Raw genomic sequence first — 19455 nt, 5'->3', positions numbered from 1 at the left:
ACAAAAATATCATATAAATACTAAAAATTAATTATATATGTATAATTATATATGTTATTTTACATATATATTTTTAATATATGTTTATATTTGATAATTAATCTTTAATTTACCTATAATATAATCGATGAAAAGATTTTTAATTTTTAGTATAAAGTGACCAAGATACTTTGACTGCACCAACCATTATCTCTTGGAGTGAATTGGATTATAACAAAAGTGTGTGTATAGATATATATAATATAATATAATTACATAATTCCAAAATTACAAATGTGCTCTTATAAAAGGATACTAAGAGTAACTTGCTTGAAAATTTAGTATTATTGATTATAACTTAATAATAACAAATAAACAATTATTTCCATTCAAGATAGAGGGAAAAAATAGGAAAAGATATTCTAAGAGATTATGAGAGGAGTTAATTATTAGAAAGAATCTTCTGTATCAAAATTATTAAAAATAATTGATTTATACTAAAATCAAAAACAAAAAGAGAAAAAGAAGATAAAAGAAGAAGCGAATCCACTTAAAAAAAACAGAGATAAGGATAGTATTTGTACTCTAACCCAATATTAGAACTCAGGTCTAAATAAGTCAAAAATGTCCAATTCAAATATTGGCTTTCACTATCCACAGACTTCCTTATAAGAGGTCGGATCGAATATAGACTCCACTCCAAAGAAGTCGGGGTCGAAAGATAGCTGGCAGATAACACTTATTTAAATAAGTAACTGCCCTTAAAATCTCTCAATCCACTTCCAAGAGCCATATCTCAACTTCTTTAAGATAAAAATATGGTTATCCACCTTAAAAGGTGGAACTACTCCAACGGTGGTTATTGATTCACCACTATAAATACACTGACACCCCTCAAGTATTTCTAAGTTCCAATACTCTCCAAACATGTTTACCCCTTTACTGACTTAGACATCGGAGTGTCTTTGCAAGTACCACCCCCTATTCCTTCTTACACACAAGTCGGACGGCAGCTCCCAGACGCGAACCAAGTCGAAGTCCACTGCAAAAAAACAGAGGGCAGAAAAGACATCCTTGAAGTATCCGGATTGGACCTCGGGTGGATGAACCCACTAGTCGAATACATGAAATTCGACATCCTACCCAAAAAGAAAAAAGAAGTCAAGAAAATTCGGAGGGAAGCACAAAACTACACTTTGGTAAAAAAATATCCTCTATAAAAGAGGGATATCCACACCATTATTAAAGTGCGTCCCTACCTCAAGGACAACAGAAGTCTTAGAAGAGGTCCATAATGGCATCTGTGGAAACCATCTCGGAGCAAGGTCCTTGGCTAGAAAAGTCATACGAGTCGGGTTCTACTGGCCGACCTTGCAGAAAGATGCCACCGAATTTGTAAAGAAGTGTCAGCCATGTCAAATGCATGCAAACTTCCACGTCGCTCCCCTCGAGGAACTCATTAGCATAACTTCTCCATGGCCTTTTGCAAAATGGAGATTGGACCTATTGGGACCCTTTCTCCAAGCATCTGGACAAGTAAAATATCTAATAGTGGGAGTAGACTACTTCACGAAGTGGATCGAAGCAGGGCCATTAGCCACCATCACAGCCCAAAGAAGTCGGAGGTTCCTCTACAAGAACATTATCACAAGGTATGGAGTCCCTCACTCCATTACTATTGATAATGGGACTCAGTTCACCGACTCCACCTTTAGAAACCTAGTAGCCAGTATGAAGATCAAGCATCAGTTCACCTCGGTAGAGCACCCGCAAGCAAACGGGCAAGTTGAAGCAGCTAACAAAGTCATACTGGTTGGGTTGAAGAAAATGTTACAAGATGCAAATGGAGCATGAGCTGAAGAACTCCCTCAAGTGCTATGGGCTTACCGGACCACACCTCAGTCTGCCACAGGAGAAACATCCTTCCGACTTGCTTATGGCATAGAAGCCATGATACCAGTCGAAGTCAACGAGCAAAGTCCAAGGGTGAGCTTCTACGATGAGGTTAGCAACATACAGGGGCACAAAGAGGAGCTCGAGCTACTTTCTGAAGTCCAAGAACAAGCCCAGATAAGAGAAGCAGCGTTAAAGCAAAGGATGACAAATAGATATAATAAGAAAGTCATCCGAAGAAGCTTCGTCCCAGAAGACTTAGTTTTAATCAAAAACGACATCGGAGTCAACAAGCCGGGAGAAGGAAAGCTCGCTGCTAATTGGAAAGGGCCATACAAGATAAGTGAAGTCTTAGGAAAGGGATACTACAAGGTAACCGACTTGAACGGTACCGAGCTACCAAGGTCGTGGCATGCTTCTAATATGAAAAGGTACTATAGTTAAAAGCAAACTCCAATTCCTGGTGTACGCTTTTTTCCGACTTCATGGTTTTTTCCCAAAAAGGATTTTCCTGAAGAGGGTATTAACGAGGCATCAAAGTGGAGGAGGGGAAGTATAAGTCTTAAAAACTCCCCTAGTAGCAAAAAAGTACCTTCATCAAAATGAATAAATATCTTTTTACTATATCTCTTTATATATTCCATTTCTCGTTATCATTATCCTACGAAACGCACCAACTTAAACTTGATAAAATGTAAAAATTCCATGCCCGACCTAAGTGGTCGGCAGGATAAAACGACGAGGTACAAGTCGGTGTAAAGAAGTTACACGGTCGATCATAATAACTCGGGATTCCAAAACTTAAAAATGACTACTTGGTCGGAAGAACCGAGAAAATAGAAATGCATCACAAAAATAACCTAAATTACAGAAACTCAATAAACGAAAATTGAGTACAAGTAATACAAAAAAGAGACAAGAAAACCCATCAAAAATCAAAGGCAGAAGCTGTCTCAAGTCTTTAAAAAAACCAAATAACTTAGACAAAACACAGCCTGCCAAGATAAAAGATTTTTCTAAAACAAAAAGATCAAAAAGGGTTTTTTAAAAAAAAAATAACAGAAGAGAAATTGCAGAAAGCATGCACGCACCAAACATACCTTAAAGCCCTTATCCAAAAAGGGCAAACATTAAAACGCATTTTTTGTTAACGGCCAAAAGGCCAGAAGAGTCAACCACAACAACAATAAAAACATAAATTGTTCAAAAAAGGGGGCCCACAAGCCGGACCCCAAATAGCTCGAATCAATTAGAAGAAGGAAAATTAAAGGTCACCAGAAGGAAGAGAAGTCGGATCAGCGGCAGGGGAGGACATAGCAGTCTCTTCAGCAGCAGGGATCGGAACCTTTGAAGACGTCGGCTGAGATCCCTCCAGTTGATCCTCACAAAGAGGATATTCTACAAGTCTTTGTCCACGGGTCTTCAGCTCAGAAAACGTCTCACGTCGGAGAGGAGAAACAATAGCCCCATCCACAACAATCTTATCACGATCAAGAGGGAAAAGATCCAGGCCAGGAGCAATGACTCCGACCTGCTCTTTGAAAATTCTCCAGGCCTCCTCCGAGCTCTCCGCCACGGAGTCCTCTAAATCCTAATAAGCCTCCCGACCTCTCTCCAGCTCCCGCTGGAGATCAATGTTCTCGAAAAAGACCCTTACATAATTCTGCTCCGCCATCTCCTTAAGGCCCTCTGCCATAGCACACTGGGCCATCAACTTCTTCTCCCTCTCCTGAAGTCGGGACCTCTCCTCCTTCAACCAGGTAACTTCCCCCTAGAGCCTCTTCTCTTCCTTTTGATAGAAGCCAATCCTCCCCTCCAACTCCTCAACCTTTCGGGTAGAACCCAAAGAGCTGAGGGGAGTTTGGTCCAAAATGTCAAGAAGTTTTGTGCATACCCCAGCAGTCCGAACACTCCCATGAACCATGATATTAAGATGGTTTCGAACAGAAGCATCATCCATATTAATTCGAGTATGGGGAAAGATGTGATTTCGAATGAATTTGGGACCATCAAAATTAGTCTCCCCAGAAAGAGAAGAGCCAAACTCTAAAGTCTTGTGCTTCTTCTTCTCGGGTTCAGGGGAAGGTCGGATGGGGGAAGGAAGAGAAGAAGCAGACGTAGAAGTTACCATAATAGGACGCGAAGAGGTCCCTAGATCACGAGGAGGAGGAGCGCCAGCAGCCCTCGCGGCATCAACACGTGCCCGCGACCTTCTCTTGGCATCATGAACCTTCTGGTAGGAGACGCTGGAACCTTTCTTCACCATCTCTGAAAAGAAGAAAACAAAGAGTCAGACTACAAGTCGAAAGTTACCAAAAAACAACAAAAAGAAAAAGCGAAAGCTACCTAATTGGGTCCACACAAAGCTTGGAGATCCCAACAGAAATTTTTTAGTATCCAAATAGGGGGCCCTTCCCCAATCATCTCGGAAAAACCCCACGATAGCCTCCTCTACCTCATCCAAAATCTTCCAGGCCATATTTCTCCACTGGAGAGGCCTCTAGCCAGTAAAGAGGAAATCGGGGGTTGGAGTTCTCATCAAGGAAAAATGGATGGTAACCCTCTACAGTTTGGACTTTAAAAAAGAAATTCTTGAAATCATGAAAAGATTCGTCAAACATAGAAAAAACCTTCCGACCTTGAATGACCCGGAAAAGAGATCCACTGTTGCTTGTTATTTTGCCCACTAAAGAGCTTGGTCATATGGAAAAGATAGAAAAAGATCCTCAAAGAGGTTGAAAAATCCATCTCTCGACTAACAAGCTGATAAATTTTCATGAAACCCCAAGAGTTGGGGTGAAGTTGGATAGGAGCAATTTGGCAATGACATAGCACGCTTAGTTCAAAGTCGGAAAAAGGCAGAAGGACCCCTAAGCGGGTAAAAAGACATTCATACATAAAAAAGAAATGAGGGTCAGCATCGGCAGCCTTCCCAAAACAAACCCGGTCTTCAGGACCCGAGGCAATCAACTCATACTTGGGCTCATCATCATCAGAGTCACAGATCCTATGGTGGGTACGGAAGTCGGTGATGTAGTCTATGTCTACTAAGGGTTCCTCCCCAAGAACTGTAACGTCTACTCACTCAGAAACGTGAGAAGTCATATTTTCCAGTAAAAAGAAGTAGATAAAAACTAAAAAGACAACGAGACCTACAAAAAAAAACGGAAAAAATATCAAAAATAGGGTCTCTAAAATAACAAAGTAGTCCCTCAATAAAACAGAGTCACTAGATCTACAGACAGACTCGCTACGAACATGCAAAAACTCTTCCAATGTGCAAAATAAAGCATCAAATAAACAAAGAGGGGAAGAAGAAGAAGAAGAGACTAACCTTTATTGATAAGCGCAAAGAAAAACGAATACAAACAGCAGCAGAGCACTCCAAAAAAGGAAAGACTAGAAAGTTTCTTCCTTTGAAAGAAACAGAGAATGTAAGCAGGAAGTTTTTGAAGGCAAAAGAAAACAAAGAAAAGAGAGGGAAAAACATTTATAAACACGCTAGGAGCAACTTGGTAAAAATCGACGCAATCATTAAAGAAATGCGCCGTTACCAATGTAACTGCTCCCAGGAGTAAATGCGAGACCCGTAACAGATGCGACGTTTGATTAGACGTAACTGTTGAGAAATTTAAATCATGTCGGTTCTCAAAATCTCGTCGGCTACAAGCCTGAGTTCAAATACTCGAATCCAACTCATAAGTGAAAGAGACCGGACTCGAGTAGAGGCACTGTTCATACCCTGACCCAATACTAGGGCCCAAGTCCAAATAAGCCAAAAAGGCCCAATCCAAAGATTGGCCTTCACTATCCACCAACTTCCTTATAAGAGGTCGGATCGAATATAGACTCCACTCCAAAGAAGTCGGGGTTGAAGGATAGTTGACAGACTTATTCAAATAAGTAACTGCCCCTAAAATCTCTCAACCCACTTCCAGGAGACATATCTCAACTTCCCTAAGATAAAAGGACGGTTATCCACCTTAAAAGGTGGAACTACTCCAACGGTAGCTATTGGTTCACCACTACAAATACACTTACACCCTTCAGGTATCTCTAAGTTCCAATACTCTCTAAACCTGTCTATCCCTTTGCTGACTTATGCATCGAAATGTCTTTGCAGGCACCACTCCCTATTTCTTCTTACACACAAGTCGGACGGCGGCTCCCAGACGCGAACCAAGTCAGAGTCCACTGCATCTGAACCTTGGGCCAACCTTACAAGCCCAATCTGTTAAGAGCAAATTACTCAGATAGTATTTTCTTTCTAATTTATACTTTTTTGGTATTTTTCTTAAGAGACATACTACATAAATCATTCTTAACAATTTTGATATAAAAAAAAAATCCTTTTTAAAAATCAACTTTTCCAAACAATTCTGTACAGTAATTTTCCAAAAAATAAAAAAGCAGATATTTATCTTCTAATGCCCCTACATTATAGTAAAATTAAAAAATTTCCCCAAAGAAGTTGAAAAATTGCAAAGCTGACGTGTTCGAAAGCACTGGCCTGAAAGCGTTGAGCAAGATCCATTGGCCTCCAAACCTTCAATTCAAATTGGGTCTCCTTTCAATCGCCGAAGACCGACGAGCTTCTCTCAATTTTGACGCTCGTGGACCTCAATGGAATTTGATCGCTCCGATAGCAGTGGTGGGTCATTCCAAAAATTTCATCTTTTTTCTTCCCTGTTTTCTTTCTCGATTTTTAATGTTTTCTTAGTGCTTGTAATGTGTGTTGTTCCTGGAGACTTTGGCCTTTATGGGCAGTGGATTGCTTCTGAATTCTGATGAATTATATTCTTACTTTAATTTATTTTTATTTTCATTATTTTTAGATTATTTGAGCTTTGTTTAGTTACTATAGTGGTACTGGACTGAAATATCAACTCTCTAATTCATGAAGAAACCCTTTTCGGATTGCTGCTGTTATTGTTGCAACTTGCAAGTTGATGCTTTGTTCCTAGAAACTGCCACATTGTGGGCTTTTACCATTTAAGATGATTTTAACTCCATATTTAGATTAATAATTGCAGCTGCTTTGTGGGGATGGATGTGTTTGAATAAATCATGACTAGAAATTGATAAGTGAACATTTAATGTAGACCTGTGTATTTGGCTAGCAATCTGTGTTCTTTTTGCTAAACCTGATTTTTTGTCTTACAGACTGATTAAGGTATTGAGTTAAGAGATTTGTTTTGTGCCACAAATGATGGGTCCTGAATCCTAGAAATGAACATTATTGGTGCTTTATGGTATTTTTCTTGTCACTTATGTGTTTTTGAGCATTTCACATTCTTTCACAGAAAACTCATCCAAAGAAGCAAGAATAAGAAATAAAAAGCAAAAAGCATGTACTTGCTTTGCTTTGTCCTTGAAATCTGTCATCAAGTGAACGAAACGGGTATTGTCATAGGAAAATTACTGTAAAATTAGATTGCAAAGAGTGGAAAGTATAATCTTTGAAGTGGAAAGCATTGCATGCACCATGTCCAATTAATAACACAAACTATGATATACTCGTTGTAAATCCAAAGATTTTCTATTCAGCATCAGTCCTCCTTGATGTCCATAGTCATAATTGATGTGCAAAATGGAAATTAGAAACCATGTCAGTTTTATGCTCTGTTTTCATCTGTTTGCATGATAAAATTAAATATCAAAAGAAAAGTTTAGGTGAATATTTCAGATATGAGAATCGGCATCATAGATGAATTTTTATCCCGTTTTGACTATGCCGTATGGATTTTAGTATTAAAGAGGTTACTAGCATATTAATCTCCAATGTCTTAAATGCCTGCAGGAACAGATGATGATTTTCCTCCTTCCCATCGAAACAAATTCAAACAAGCAGATCATGCAACCGGAAACGGCAGATTAGCAGCTGTAGGTTCTGGTCCATTTCCTAGGGTGCAAAATGACATGGAAACCCAAATCCACAACATTGAGCAAGAAGCATACACCTCTGTTCTGCGGGCTTTTAAAGCTCAATCTGATGCAATTACTTGGGTATGCATGCTTTTTATTCGTTAGCTTTGTTTCCTATGGATTGTGTTAGATAGGATTAAAGGTTCTTGTCTTTGTACATATGCACTTCAGGAAAAAGAAAGTTTAATTACAGAGCTTAGGAAGGAGCTCCGTGTATCAGATGAAGAACACAGAGAACTTCTATCCAGGGTCAACGCCGATGACATCATCCGCGAGATAAGGTCATATTATGTTTTGTCATGCCTTCTGCACAGTTTCTGTATACCATTGAACAAAACATGGTTAGTTCTGCATTCCAATCTGGGGTGTAACCTATTGTGCTGTTAGGGAGTGGAGAAAGACAAGTGGACTCCAACCAGGCGCAGTAAATACTTCTCAACCAGTTCACGACCACATACCCAGCCCTACTGTTTCTGCTCCTCATAAGAAACAAAAAACTTCACAATCTGTAGCTTCGTTATCATTGGGTGCACCATCACCAATAGTTCAACCATCGTCATCCACGGCGAGGCAAGGACCTCCATCAGGAGGAAAGACTAAAAAGCCAAAATCAGTAAGTATTTTCATATTGGAGTATCAAAATTACATGTTTCTGTTCCTTTTTGTCTTTTCTCAATCAGTAGAAGGAATTAATTGATTAGTTATTTCTTAATGAAGTCCCTACAGTTACCTTCTACAGGTCTTGCTAGCAGAAGCCAGGTCACTAATCGGGGGGGTTGTTCAGGTGCCTTCGCAACAAATCAGCCTCCTGAAGCAACCTCTTATGATCCTATGATCGGAAGGAAGGTTTGGACAAGGTGGCCTGATGACAACCACTTCTACGAAGCTGTTATTACTGATTATAATGCATCCGAGGTTTGTTTATTGTATACTTTAAAAAAATGGAAGTAAAACATGAACCTCAGTTAATCGTTCCACTTAAATATTTGACAGGGTCGGCATGCCTTGGTCTATGATATGAATGCAAGAAATGAGACCTGGGAATGGGTCAATCTAAAAGAGGTTGTTTAACTGTGAGATCTTGATAATATGAAGAAATCCTTCTATTTTCATAGATCCACTTTCTGTTCCCATCTGTATCAAATATCATTATATCACTTGTTTGAATTTATTTTAAGAGTTTGTCTGTTGTTGATTATCACTCACTCAATTGCATTCGATTCTTGTTATTAATTATCTATCTGATATGCTAGATATCTCCTAAAGATATTCGATGGGAAGGTGAAGATCCTGGAATATCCCAAAGAGGTGTTCGGGCTGGTCCAGGTAGAGGGATAAAGAAGTCTGTATCTCGTGGTGGTGCCGTTACAGTTGTTGGGAGAGGTAGGGGAATGACAAAGGTTCTTAAGAAAAATTTCATTTCATCACAAACAAATGGGAGCAGGAGGAAACCTACAAGTGATATTGAGTTACTCCACACAGATACCCTTATCAAGGAGGTATTAGCATATGCATTAGGGCATTCACGAATTTTTTTTCCTTTCTTTTTTCAAGATACAAATATTTTGGCTCATTATTACCTGATAAAATGAAACCAAAGCAGGTTGAAAAGATTTTTAGCGCCAATCATCCGGATCCGGTAGATATGGAGAAAGCAAAGAAAATGCTCAAAGTCAGTATATAGTTATAGCATGTTTTCTGAATGGCCTGCATTTATCATCTTTAACTCATCATCAAATTTGATGGTTCAACTGTTGAAACGCAGGAACATGAACAGGCTCTTGTTAATGCAATTGCCAGGCTCGGGGATGCATCTGACGGTGAAAGTGGTAATAATAACTAAAGTAACTAGAAAATTTTTAATGTAGAATTGAATGGAAGTCGGTGTTTCACCAAATCTGTTGTATCTTAATGATCGGGTATTGCAAGAAAGCCAGCAAAACCATGGAGGCACCCTCTTTTTCTCTTGTAAGTTATAACTGTTACAACCGCCAGCCAACATAGTAGTTGAGGTTAGCATAATATGCTGGCGAAATACAAGGATGTGAACATGTTTTTTAACCCTTTGTTCTGTATATAGACTATAACTTTCTAATTCCCTCTTCAAATACTTCTCCGGCACCATGTCTTGTCTTATTCTGATCCTCTATCCATTATGTAGTATAACCAGCAAGAATGTTTAACTTGTTGATTATAAGACACTTTTGTTCCTTCAACTCTGTTGCTTTAAACCAGATGGAGAGCCTCCATTTTCCCAAGTACAGTCCACAGATCGGGAAATAGGGCGGAAGAAGCGAAAGCATAATCATTTGGGTGGTGTTTCTGTTGGCAAGTTGCCAACAGATGGCAGTGCTTCGTCTGCTCACCCACGTGAAGACAGCCATTATAGATGACTTAAGCAGGGGGCTGCAGGGCCTTTTACCTTACCACTGTAATGTTCAATATGCAACCGTTTCTTTTGCATGATGTGCATGTATCTTATTTTACCTTGTTTACTAGTGTAGCTTTTTGCCATTAGAATTGGCTCCAATCTAGTGAAACATCATATGTATGTAAATCTACTGAAACATGGCATATGTATAACCTGTAAATTATTAAACTTGAAAGGAAAGGATGGTTCTTGTGCTTGATCTGAATTTCATTCATTAAGAAGATTGACACACAAGACAACACAAATTAACAGTCTAATCTGCAGATCCATCAAGTTATAGGTTTATGTACAATAATAAACTAATCCCAATCAATTCACACACAGCAATAGAAATCAAACTGTTTGGGTTCTATAATGATGCAGCGAATTTGACAATGAGATCAACCATCTGAGCATCATAAGCAGGCCCTTCCATTTGGAAATGGCCAACTCCATCGATGAGGTGCATTTCGACGCGACCGGCGGCAGAACTAAGCTTATTTCTGAGCTGCTTGACACTGGTGAATCCATCCTGTGTTCCCATAATGAAGAGTTTTGGTTTCTGGGACTGTATAATGGCTTTGTGGTGTCTTCCAAACAGGATTGATGCAGTGATTCCAAATGGGTAACCAATGCTTACATAACCAATGACTTGTTCTATCTTATCAACAGCGGAGCCAGCAATAGGAGCACCTTCAATAACAAAAATACAAAACAAGTGTCAATTTGTCATGCCCTCAGGCAGAAGCTCTTTTGAATTTGCATCAATTTTTTGTGCATAAGCTTCCTTTCTTTTCTTTATGTTTTTGCTTTTATGCTAAAATTCATTTTTCTTTTGGGTTCAACAATATCAAATTCTAGACCTTTGGATCGGTGACAGAAACACATGAAATCACTTATATGAAACCCTAGGGAGCAAAAAGATTCCATTGAGGATAATGAAAACGATGAATTGAAGAGATCTGAAAGGATGCTGACCGGCGGAAGAACCAACCAAGAGGATCTTGCGGAGAGAGAGGTGGTCGGAGACCCAATTAGAGACGGAAACGACGTCGTTAACTTCGGAGAAGCCGGTGAGAGAAGCTCTGCCAGTAGACCTGCCGACGCCTCTCATGTCGAAGGTGACGGCGACGTAACCGTTTTCGGCCAAACCGGAGGCGATCCCCTTGAGGAGGCCCTGCGAACCACCCAAGACGGAGTATGGGTGAACGAGCACGATGGCCATGGTTGGGGATCCGTGTCCCTCTGACGGTTTGAAGAGGCGCGTGCGGAGCTTGACCCCATCTGTGGAATCCACCATGAATGACTCCACTGTGTAGTTCGACATTACTTTTTTTCTTTCTATTCTTGCTCCTCACTCAGTCGTGAGCTTCAACTGTTACTGTTTTGGAAACTTGATCAATTTTGAGGGGTTAGTTACACTTATTGCTTGCTTGCTTTAATGGTTTTGGGTCACACTCATTTATTCACCACCTCCTCCACTTTCTTCTTCTTCTTCCATCCTCTGCTTTCACCGAAAAGTAGTAGTTTACATGAATATTATTAACTGACTTTAATTTTGATGCTTCAATTAAATTTATGTATTTAAATCATAAATTTTAAAATATTTATTTTTATTAATGTAATAATATACAATGTTTTTAAATAGGCAACAATACCTATTCTTTGGTCACAATTTACAAGGTATGGATCCTTATAGAAGAACTAAATCATGGTCATTTTTGCATATAATAGCTCCCTTCCCTGCAAGTTAATCGAACAACTGGTAACCTTTGAGCCAATGGTTTCTAAGCACTCAATTTTTTTCATTCATTTTCCATTTTCGGTTGGTAGTTGGATTGATTGAGTAGTGGAAATTGCTTTTGTGCTCAGAGAAATATAGATGTCATTATTAGACCAAGGGCGAAGCTAGGTAATATTTTGCGGGGGCCAGGATTTTAATATATATTAATATATTTTAATAAAAATTTATGATAATAGTATAACCTTTACAATTCTCATTGTTCTTTATTTTTCAATGATAGACTCTATGTCCTTTCACGGTATAACATTGTTGTATAGATTAAAAAAAAAATGAAACTTAACTTCTTAACAAATAACAATTACAAGCCAAATCAAAAGAAAAGGAAGATGGGGATATTAATATGAACTAATTAAAGTAAGATTCACAAAAAATAAAAAATAAAAAATAAAAAACTTACAGAGATAACGAGAAGAGAAAAATAAGTGAATGACTCTTTGTTTCTTTTTAGGTCAGACTTAGAGAGTGACACTAAAAAAGAGAAAAGAAAAAAGAGATTTTTAATTTTTGATTCAATTTACAAATAATAAACATGTACAATTGTACATCAAATACTACATGATTTATTAGGTTTTTTCTTTCTTTTTTTTTTACTTAAAATTACAATTAGTCCATAGTCTAAATTCAAATATTAACCAAAATTATTAAAAATGATCGATTTTAAATTTTTTTTTGATAATTTTAATATATATTCTTAAGATATACATGTTAAACCTTTCTTTTAATATTTTCAAAACATTATGTTATTTTATCATCAAAATCAGTTGTCCAATGCAACAAGAAACATCACCCATAAAACATATAGATCAATCATGTGAGGTACTAATACATTGCTGATTGTATGTAGTACAATCTTCATCTCATATAATATGATAGACTGTATATAAAATTGACAATTGAACAACCAAATTAAGTGGATTATATTCGCCTCTACATATAAGAAAGACGCAACGTATAACCGTGAAAAAGATATGTAACAACTTTCATTAAATTATATTTGTAACAACGAAAAAATTAATTATCTACTTTTTCAGACATGTCTAGATAAATAGATAATTAATTTTTGGCATTTTGTTAGAGTATGTTGTTATGTGATCACACATTTATTTTGGTGACAATTTTATAAAAGTTGGATTAGTTGATTTAAAATTATTGGTCATTGACTAAATTATAAAATTATTATAAATTTTTGTAAGGTTTTATTACGAAGATTAAAAAGAATAATTAGGTTACTGACCATCTTTATAGCCACGCTTTAAAAGTATTGCCATATGGCCGTATCTTTGTTTATTGCCATACTTTTCAAGTGTGGCCATATCTTTATCTATTGCCACGCTTTTAAAACGTGGCCATATCTCCTCTATTGCCACCCGTATAAAGCGTGGTCACATCTCCTCTATTGCGACGCTTTTAAAAGCGTGGCCCTATTCTCCACATACGAATGCTTTAAAAGCGTAGCCATATCTCCCACCTACGGCCATACTTTAGATGTGGCAATTTGTAAAAAGCGTGACAATAGAGCAACCGCCACCCTTACAGACGTAACCCTTTCAAAAGCGTGACGGTAGCTCAAAAAGCGTGGTGAAAATCTATCGTCATGCTTTTTCAAATTTTCCCCACGCTTTAAAAGCGTGGCAATAGAGCTATTTTCTTGTAGTGATAACATAATATCAAAATTTTATATTAAAATATCAAGAATTCAATCTCTAATAAATCTTTTAAAAAGAAAACAAATAAAAAAATTATACAAAAATTAAACAACAAGAAAAAACTCAATCATGACATTCTCTAATTTACATCCAACTTAGTAGTCAAAATAAATAATAGGGTAAAGTACTAAATTGGTCCATTACGTTTGGGCATAATTCTGTTTTGGTCCTTAAAGTTTAAAGTGTCCTATTTGAATCCAAAAAAGTTTCATTTAGCTTCAATTTAGTCCCACCGGAGGTCAAAGATAAATAATTAACAAAATGTCCTTACATAACAGTAGTATAAAAACAAGGTCGATAATATAGAGAATAAGTACAATCTCCAGAGGCACAAAATCAACCGCAGATGCATTAATACATTTATTTATCATTTTTCTTATAATTAAAATGAAATATTTTCTATAAAACTAAAAAAATATTAAATACATATATTGATGCATCTACGGTTGATTTTGTGCCTCTGGAGCTTGTACCTATTCTCCAAATTATCGACCTTGTTCTTATACTGCTGTCATGTAGAACATTTCGTTAATTATTTATCTTTGACCTCACGGTAAGACTAAATTGAAGCTAAATAAAACTTTTTTGAATTCAAATAGAACACTTTACAGATAAGCACTCACTTGAATTAATAACTGCCCCTAGAATCTCTCTACCCACTTCCACAAGCCATATCTTAACTTCCCTAAGATAAAGGGACGGTTAACACCCTAAAAAAGTGGCACTACTCCAACGGTGGTTATTGGATCACCACTATAAATACTCTGACACTTCTCAGGTATCTCTAAGTCCCAATACTCTCTAGACCTGCTAACACTCTTGCTGACTTAGGCATCGGAGTGTCTTTGCAGGTACCACCCCCCATTCTTTCTCACGCACAAGTCGGACGGAGGGCAACGAGTTGCAGATCCGCTTGGAATCCTCCTCATCCATACATTTGGGCCAACCAACGCCGTCCAACCCACTAATCTCCGGTTACCCATCGTAACATTGGCGCCGTTGCCGGGGACCCGAGAGATCAACCAGTGATGGCAGATAGATCCCCTGAAGAGGGTCATATAGAGACAGATTCTGAACAAGAGAATCTAAACACCGGAAACAATGAGGCAGACTTGACCCTTCACCAGGAAGCCAATGACCAACACAGAGAAGGCACCTCCGGAATAAAAAATCCGAAGGTGAATTCTTCAGAAGGACGCGAATCAGAGAAAGAGGGACCATCCCATGCAACTGAGCTCATGGGGTTAGTCCACAGTCACCTCGAACAGTTAGAACAGGAACGGGAGCGACAAAAGGAAACTGAAAAGAACCTAAAAGAGGAGATGGAGCGACGAAAAGAGTTAGAAAGAAAACTCTTAAAGTTAGAATCCTCCCTCAAAGGTCAGAACTCCCGTGACGGTAGAGAAGAGTCGCCCCTAGGGTGGGAAGATCCTTTTAGTGAGGACATAATGAGGGCAAAAGTTCCGAGAAACTTTAGAAGCCCCGATATGGACCTCTATGACGGAACCACTGATCCGAAGCATCATTTGAGCAATTTTAAAAGTCGGATGTATCTGGCTGACGCTTCTGATGCTACGCGATGCAAAGCTTTCCCGACAACCTTGTCGAAAGTGGCGATGAAGTGGTTCGACAGCCTCCCCCCGAGGTCGGTTACCAGTTTTGAAGATCTCTCAAGGAAGTTCTTGATGAGGTTCTCTATCCAGAAAGACAAAGTAAAACATGCACCAAGCCTCCTCGGAATAAAGCAGGAGGTCGGAGAATCCTTACGAGCCTATATGGAAAGGTTCAACAAAGCATGTTTAAAGATTCAAGACCTGCCCACAGAGGCAGTCATAATGGGGTTAGTCAATGGGCTTAGAGAAGGTCCCTTCTCACAGTCCATATCCAAAAGACACCCCATCTCTTTAAGTGATGTGCAGGAAAGAGCTGAAAAGTACATCAACATGGAGGAAAATGCTAAGCTGAGAGACCTGAGTTGGCGACCTGGGCACCCTCCCTCAACAAAAGAGAGGGAGAGGGAAACCAAGAAGAAGGAAGAACTCGGTCTCGATAGACCAAGGAAATATCACTCTTATACTCCTCTAAAGGTCTCCATAGTGGATGTATACAGAGAGATTTGTAATACTGAAAGGCTGCCACCCCCCGGGCCATTAAAAATAAAAAAGGAGGGAGCTGCAGCGACTACTGTGAGTACCATAAAATATATGGCCACTCCACAAACGACTGTTACGACCGTAAAAATGTGATAGAAAAGCTGGCTAGAGAAGGTCGGCTTGACAGATATCTCGTAGAAAGGTCGGACAGTCATGGGAAGAGAAAGCGAGATGATATGGATAGAAGAGACCCACCACCGCAGACTCCAGAGAGACATATCCATATGATCTCAGGGGGGTTCGCGGGAGGGGGACTCACCAAATCCTCTCGCAAAAGGCATCTCAAGAGAGTTTACCAGGTCGGAGGAGAATCATCCGACCTCCCTACCATTTCATTCACAAAAGAAGATGGGCAAGGAATAATCCCTGGACACGATGATCCAGTGGTAATAACTATGATCCTAGCAAATGCCCATCTCCATAGAACCCTAGTAGACCAAGGAAGCTCAGCGGACATTCTTTTCAAGCCCGCTTTCGACAAACTAGGATTGGACGAAAAAGAGTTAAGAGCCTACCCTGACACCTTGTACGGATTAGGGGACACGCCAATAAAGCCACTAGGATTTTTGCCCCTCCACACCACTTTTGGAAAAGGAGAAAAATCAAAAACTCTGAGTATAGACTTTATAGTCATCGATGTAGGGTCAGCATATAATGCTTTAATCGGCAGAGCTACCCTTAATCGACTCGGAGCGGTGGTATCCACTCCCCACCTTTGTATGAAATTCCCGACCTCAGCGGGGATAGCAACGGTAAGGGGGGACCAGAAATTGGCAAGAAAATGCTACAATGAAAGCCTAAACCTGAGGGGAAAGGGCCGAGAAGTCCACACAATAGAGCTCGGAGGTGCAAGGGTTAGAGAAGAGCTACGACCACAGCCAGGAGAAAAAATCGAGGAGATACAGGTCAGCGAAGAGGAAGGAAAAAATACTCACATAGGAGCCAACCTAGGGGAAACCCTAAAACAAGGGTTGACCAAGCTCCTAAGAGACAATTCTGACCTTTTTGCTTGGAAGGCCTCCGATATGCCTGGGATAGATCCCGAGCTCATGGCCCATAAGCTTTCGGTATACTCGGGTTCCCGACCTGTACAACAAAGAAGACGCAAGCTCGGCCCAGAACGAGCCTTAATAGTAGAAGAGCAACTACGAGCGCTCCTAGAAGCCGGCTTAATCAGAGAAGTCAAGTACCCAACATGGCTAGCCAAGGTAGTGCTAGTCAAAAAACAAAATGGCAAATGGAGAATGTGTGTCGACTACACCGACTTAAATAAGGCCTGTCCCAAGGACCCTTATCCACTACCAAGTATTGACACCCTAGTGGACTCCAGCTCGGGGTATCAATACTTGTCGTTTATGGACGCCTACTCGGGATATAACCAAATCCCGATGTACGAGCCAGACCAGGAGAAAACATCATTCATCACGCCCAGAGCTAATTTTTGCTACGTGGTCATGCCATTCGGACTAAAAAATGCAGGGGCCACATACCAGAGGTTGATGAATAAGGTGTTCGCCTCTCAACTTGGAAGCCTAATGGAAGTATACGTCGACGACATGCTGGTAAAGACCGAAAAAGAAGTCGATCTCTTGTCAGATCTCTCACGAGTCTTTGACACCATAAGGTTACATGGGATGAGACTAAATCCCGCAAAGTGTGCCTTCGCGGTAGAAGCAGGAAAATTTCTAGGGTTTATGCTGACACAAAGAGGGATCGAAGCAAATCCCGACAAGTGTAGAGCTATCCTGGAGATGAAAAGCCCGACTTGTTTAAGAGAGGTCCAACAACTGAATGGCCGACTTGCAGCCCTCTCCAGATTTTTGGCAGGATCAGCACTAAAATCCCTCCCACTGTTCTCCTTATTGAGAAAGGGATGTCAGTTCGAATGGACTCCCGAAAGCGAGGAGGCGTTCTAGGAGTTCAAAAGATTCTTGAGCCAACCTCCTATTCTGACTCGACCTATATCTGGAGAAGACCTCGTCCTATACTTATCTGTAGCAGACAAGGCCATCTCATCGGCCCTGATAAGAGAAGACGAGGCCGGTCAGCACCCAGTATATTTCATCAGTAAAGTCCTACAAGGCCCTGAGCTAAGGTACCACAAACTAGAGAAGTTTGCCTACTCCTTAGTAGTAGCCTCACAAAGACTACGGCCTTACTTTCAAGTTCACACAATAAGAGTCCGCACGAACCAACCCATGAAGCAAATCCTCCAAAAGACGGATGTTGCAGGGAGAATGGTTCAATGGGCAATTGAGCTCTCTGAGTTCGACTTGAAGTATGAAACTCGGACGGCGATTAAAGCCCAGTGCCTCATCGACTTCATTGCAGAGTACGCAGGAAACCAAGAGAAAAAACCAACTACATGGGAACTCTATGTAGATGGATCCTCAAACAAAACAGGAAGCGGTGCAGGCATAATATTGGTGGACGAAAGAGGAACCCAAATAGAGGTTTCCTTCAAATTTGAATTCCCAGCTTCAAATAATCAGGCAGAGTATGAAGCCTTGATCGCTGGATTAAAGCTGGCGGAAGAAGTCGGAGCTACAAAGGTGATGATATACAGCGACTCGCAAGTGGTGACCTCCCAGATAAGTGGAGAGTATCAGGCAAAGGACCCAAATATGAAGAAGTACTTGGAAAAAACTCTGGAACACCTTGGGCGCTTTGCAGAAACCGAGGTCAAACATATAACTCGGGATCTAAATAGCAGAGCAGACGCCCTATCCAAGTTAGCAAGTACCAAGCCAGGAGGGAATAACAGAAGCCTGATCCAAGAAACTCTCCAGGAACCCTCCGTGATAAAAGTAGAAAACAAACAAGAGGTCCTTGAGGTAGTCGGACTAAACCTCGGATGGATGAATCCCTTGGTCGAATACATGAAATTTGACATCCTCCCGAAGGAGGAGAAAGAGGCCAAGAAAATCCGGAGGGAAGCACAACTGTAAATCATGTTGCTTGTATGCGAAGTTTGTATTCGTAGGTTTTGATGAATGACAAACCAACAAAAGACATGAAAGACAAAATAAATTGTGATCGAAAAGTAGCTTCGTAAGTACTTAAGGAATAGCTTAAGTCCGATTGGTGAAAAGCTTGATCAATTTATTTGAGTTGGTGTCTATTGGAAAGTAAAAGCTCCTTATAAATGCTTAGCAATTGAGTTAAGCTCTTGGAAAAATACTAGTACAATAACCCTTTTGTATATTGTCTTTAACTTTCGCAAAAAGATTCATTGTTGTTGCAATACTCAATTCACCCCCCCTCTTGAGTAATTGTGCATAGGTTCTACAACAACACTACACCTTGGTGAAAAATATTCTCTACAGAAGGGGGATATCAACACCATTGTTAAAGTGCGTACCGACCTCAAAAACCACCGAGGTGTTAGAAGAAGTCCATAGTGGGATCTGCGGAAATCATCTCGGAGCAAGGTCATTAGCCAGAAAAGTGATCCGAGCTGGATTCTACTAGCCGACCTTGCAGAAAGATGCGACCGAATTTGTGAAAAAGTGTCAACCGTGCCAGATGCACGCAAATTTCCACGTGGCTCCCCCGGAGGAGCTCATCAGCATCACTTCTCCATGG

General features: G+C 39.8%; 2 protein-coding genes across 7 annotated transcripts; one reads left to right on the top strand and one right to left on the bottom strand.

Annotated features, from left to right (window-relative positions):
• On the top strand, positions 6345-10436 carry LOC107618171 (protein EMSY-LIKE 3). 6 transcript variants are annotated; one of them, XM_016320151.2, is made up of 10 exons: positions 6345-6523; positions 7673-7878; positions 7969-8078; positions 8185-8410; positions 8515-8712; positions 8791-8859; positions 9051-9296; positions 9401-9469; positions 9563-9626; positions 10033-10436. In XM_016320151.2, exons 1-10 carry the CDS (start codon positions 6496-6498, stop codon positions 10188-10190), a joined length of 1374 nt encoding a protein of 457 aa, XP_016175637.1. In that variant the 5' UTR covers positions 6345-6495; the 3' UTR covers positions 10191-10436. The 6 variants fall into 6 exon arrangements, 5 of the variants coding, with proteins under 5 accessions (XP_016175637.1, XP_016175640.1, XP_016175639.1 ...); XR_002353647.1 differs by having other exon boundaries at positions 6346-6523; positions 9563-9765; positions 10033-10151; XM_016320153.2 differs by having other exon boundaries at positions 6372-6523; positions 8524-8712; positions 10033-10427.
• On the bottom strand, positions 10427-11727 carry LOC107618173 (uncharacterized protein RP471). The gene is made up of 2 exons (XM_016320156.2): positions 11186-11727; positions 10427-10900 (listed from the first exon to the last, which is right to left on the bottom strand). The coding sequence occupies exons 1-2, from the start codon at positions 11532-11534 to the stop codon at positions 10578-10580; spliced, it is 672 nt and encodes a 223-aa protein (XP_016175642.1). The 5' UTR covers positions 11535-11727; the 3' UTR covers positions 10427-10577.

Source organism: Arachis ipaensis, chromosome B09 (genome assembly GCF_000816755.2).
Source record: "Arachis ipaensis cultivar K30076 chromosome B09, Araip1.1, whole genome shotgun sequence".
Lineage (NCBI taxonomy): Eukaryota > Viridiplantae > Streptophyta > Magnoliopsida > Fabales > Fabaceae > Arachis > Arachis ipaensis.
This window is presented reverse-complemented; position numbering and strand designations above follow the sequence as displayed.

Excerpts from the sequence above, each read along its gene's own strand:
- LOC107618171 (XM_016320151.2), top strand. The coding sequence starts at position 6,496 with ATGGAATTTGATCGCTCCGATAGCAGTG. Across the intron at positions 8,713-8,790 it reads CTGATTATAATGCATCCGAG|GGTCGGCATGCCTTGGTCTA; the intron begins GTTTGTTTATTG and ends AATATTTGACAG. Across the intron at positions 8,860-9,050 it reads AATGGGTCAATCTAAAAGAG|ATATCTCCTAAAGATATTCG; the intron begins GTTGTTTAACTG and ends CTGATATGCTAG.
- LOC107618173 (XM_016320156.2), bottom strand. The coding sequence starts at position 11,534 with ATGTCGAACTACACAGTGGAGTCATTCATGGTGGATTCCACAGATGGG. Across the intron at positions 10,901-11,185 it reads CTTGGTTGGTTCTTCCGCCG|GTGCTCCTATTGCTGGCTCC; the intron begins GTCAGCATCCTT and ends TTGTTATTGAAG.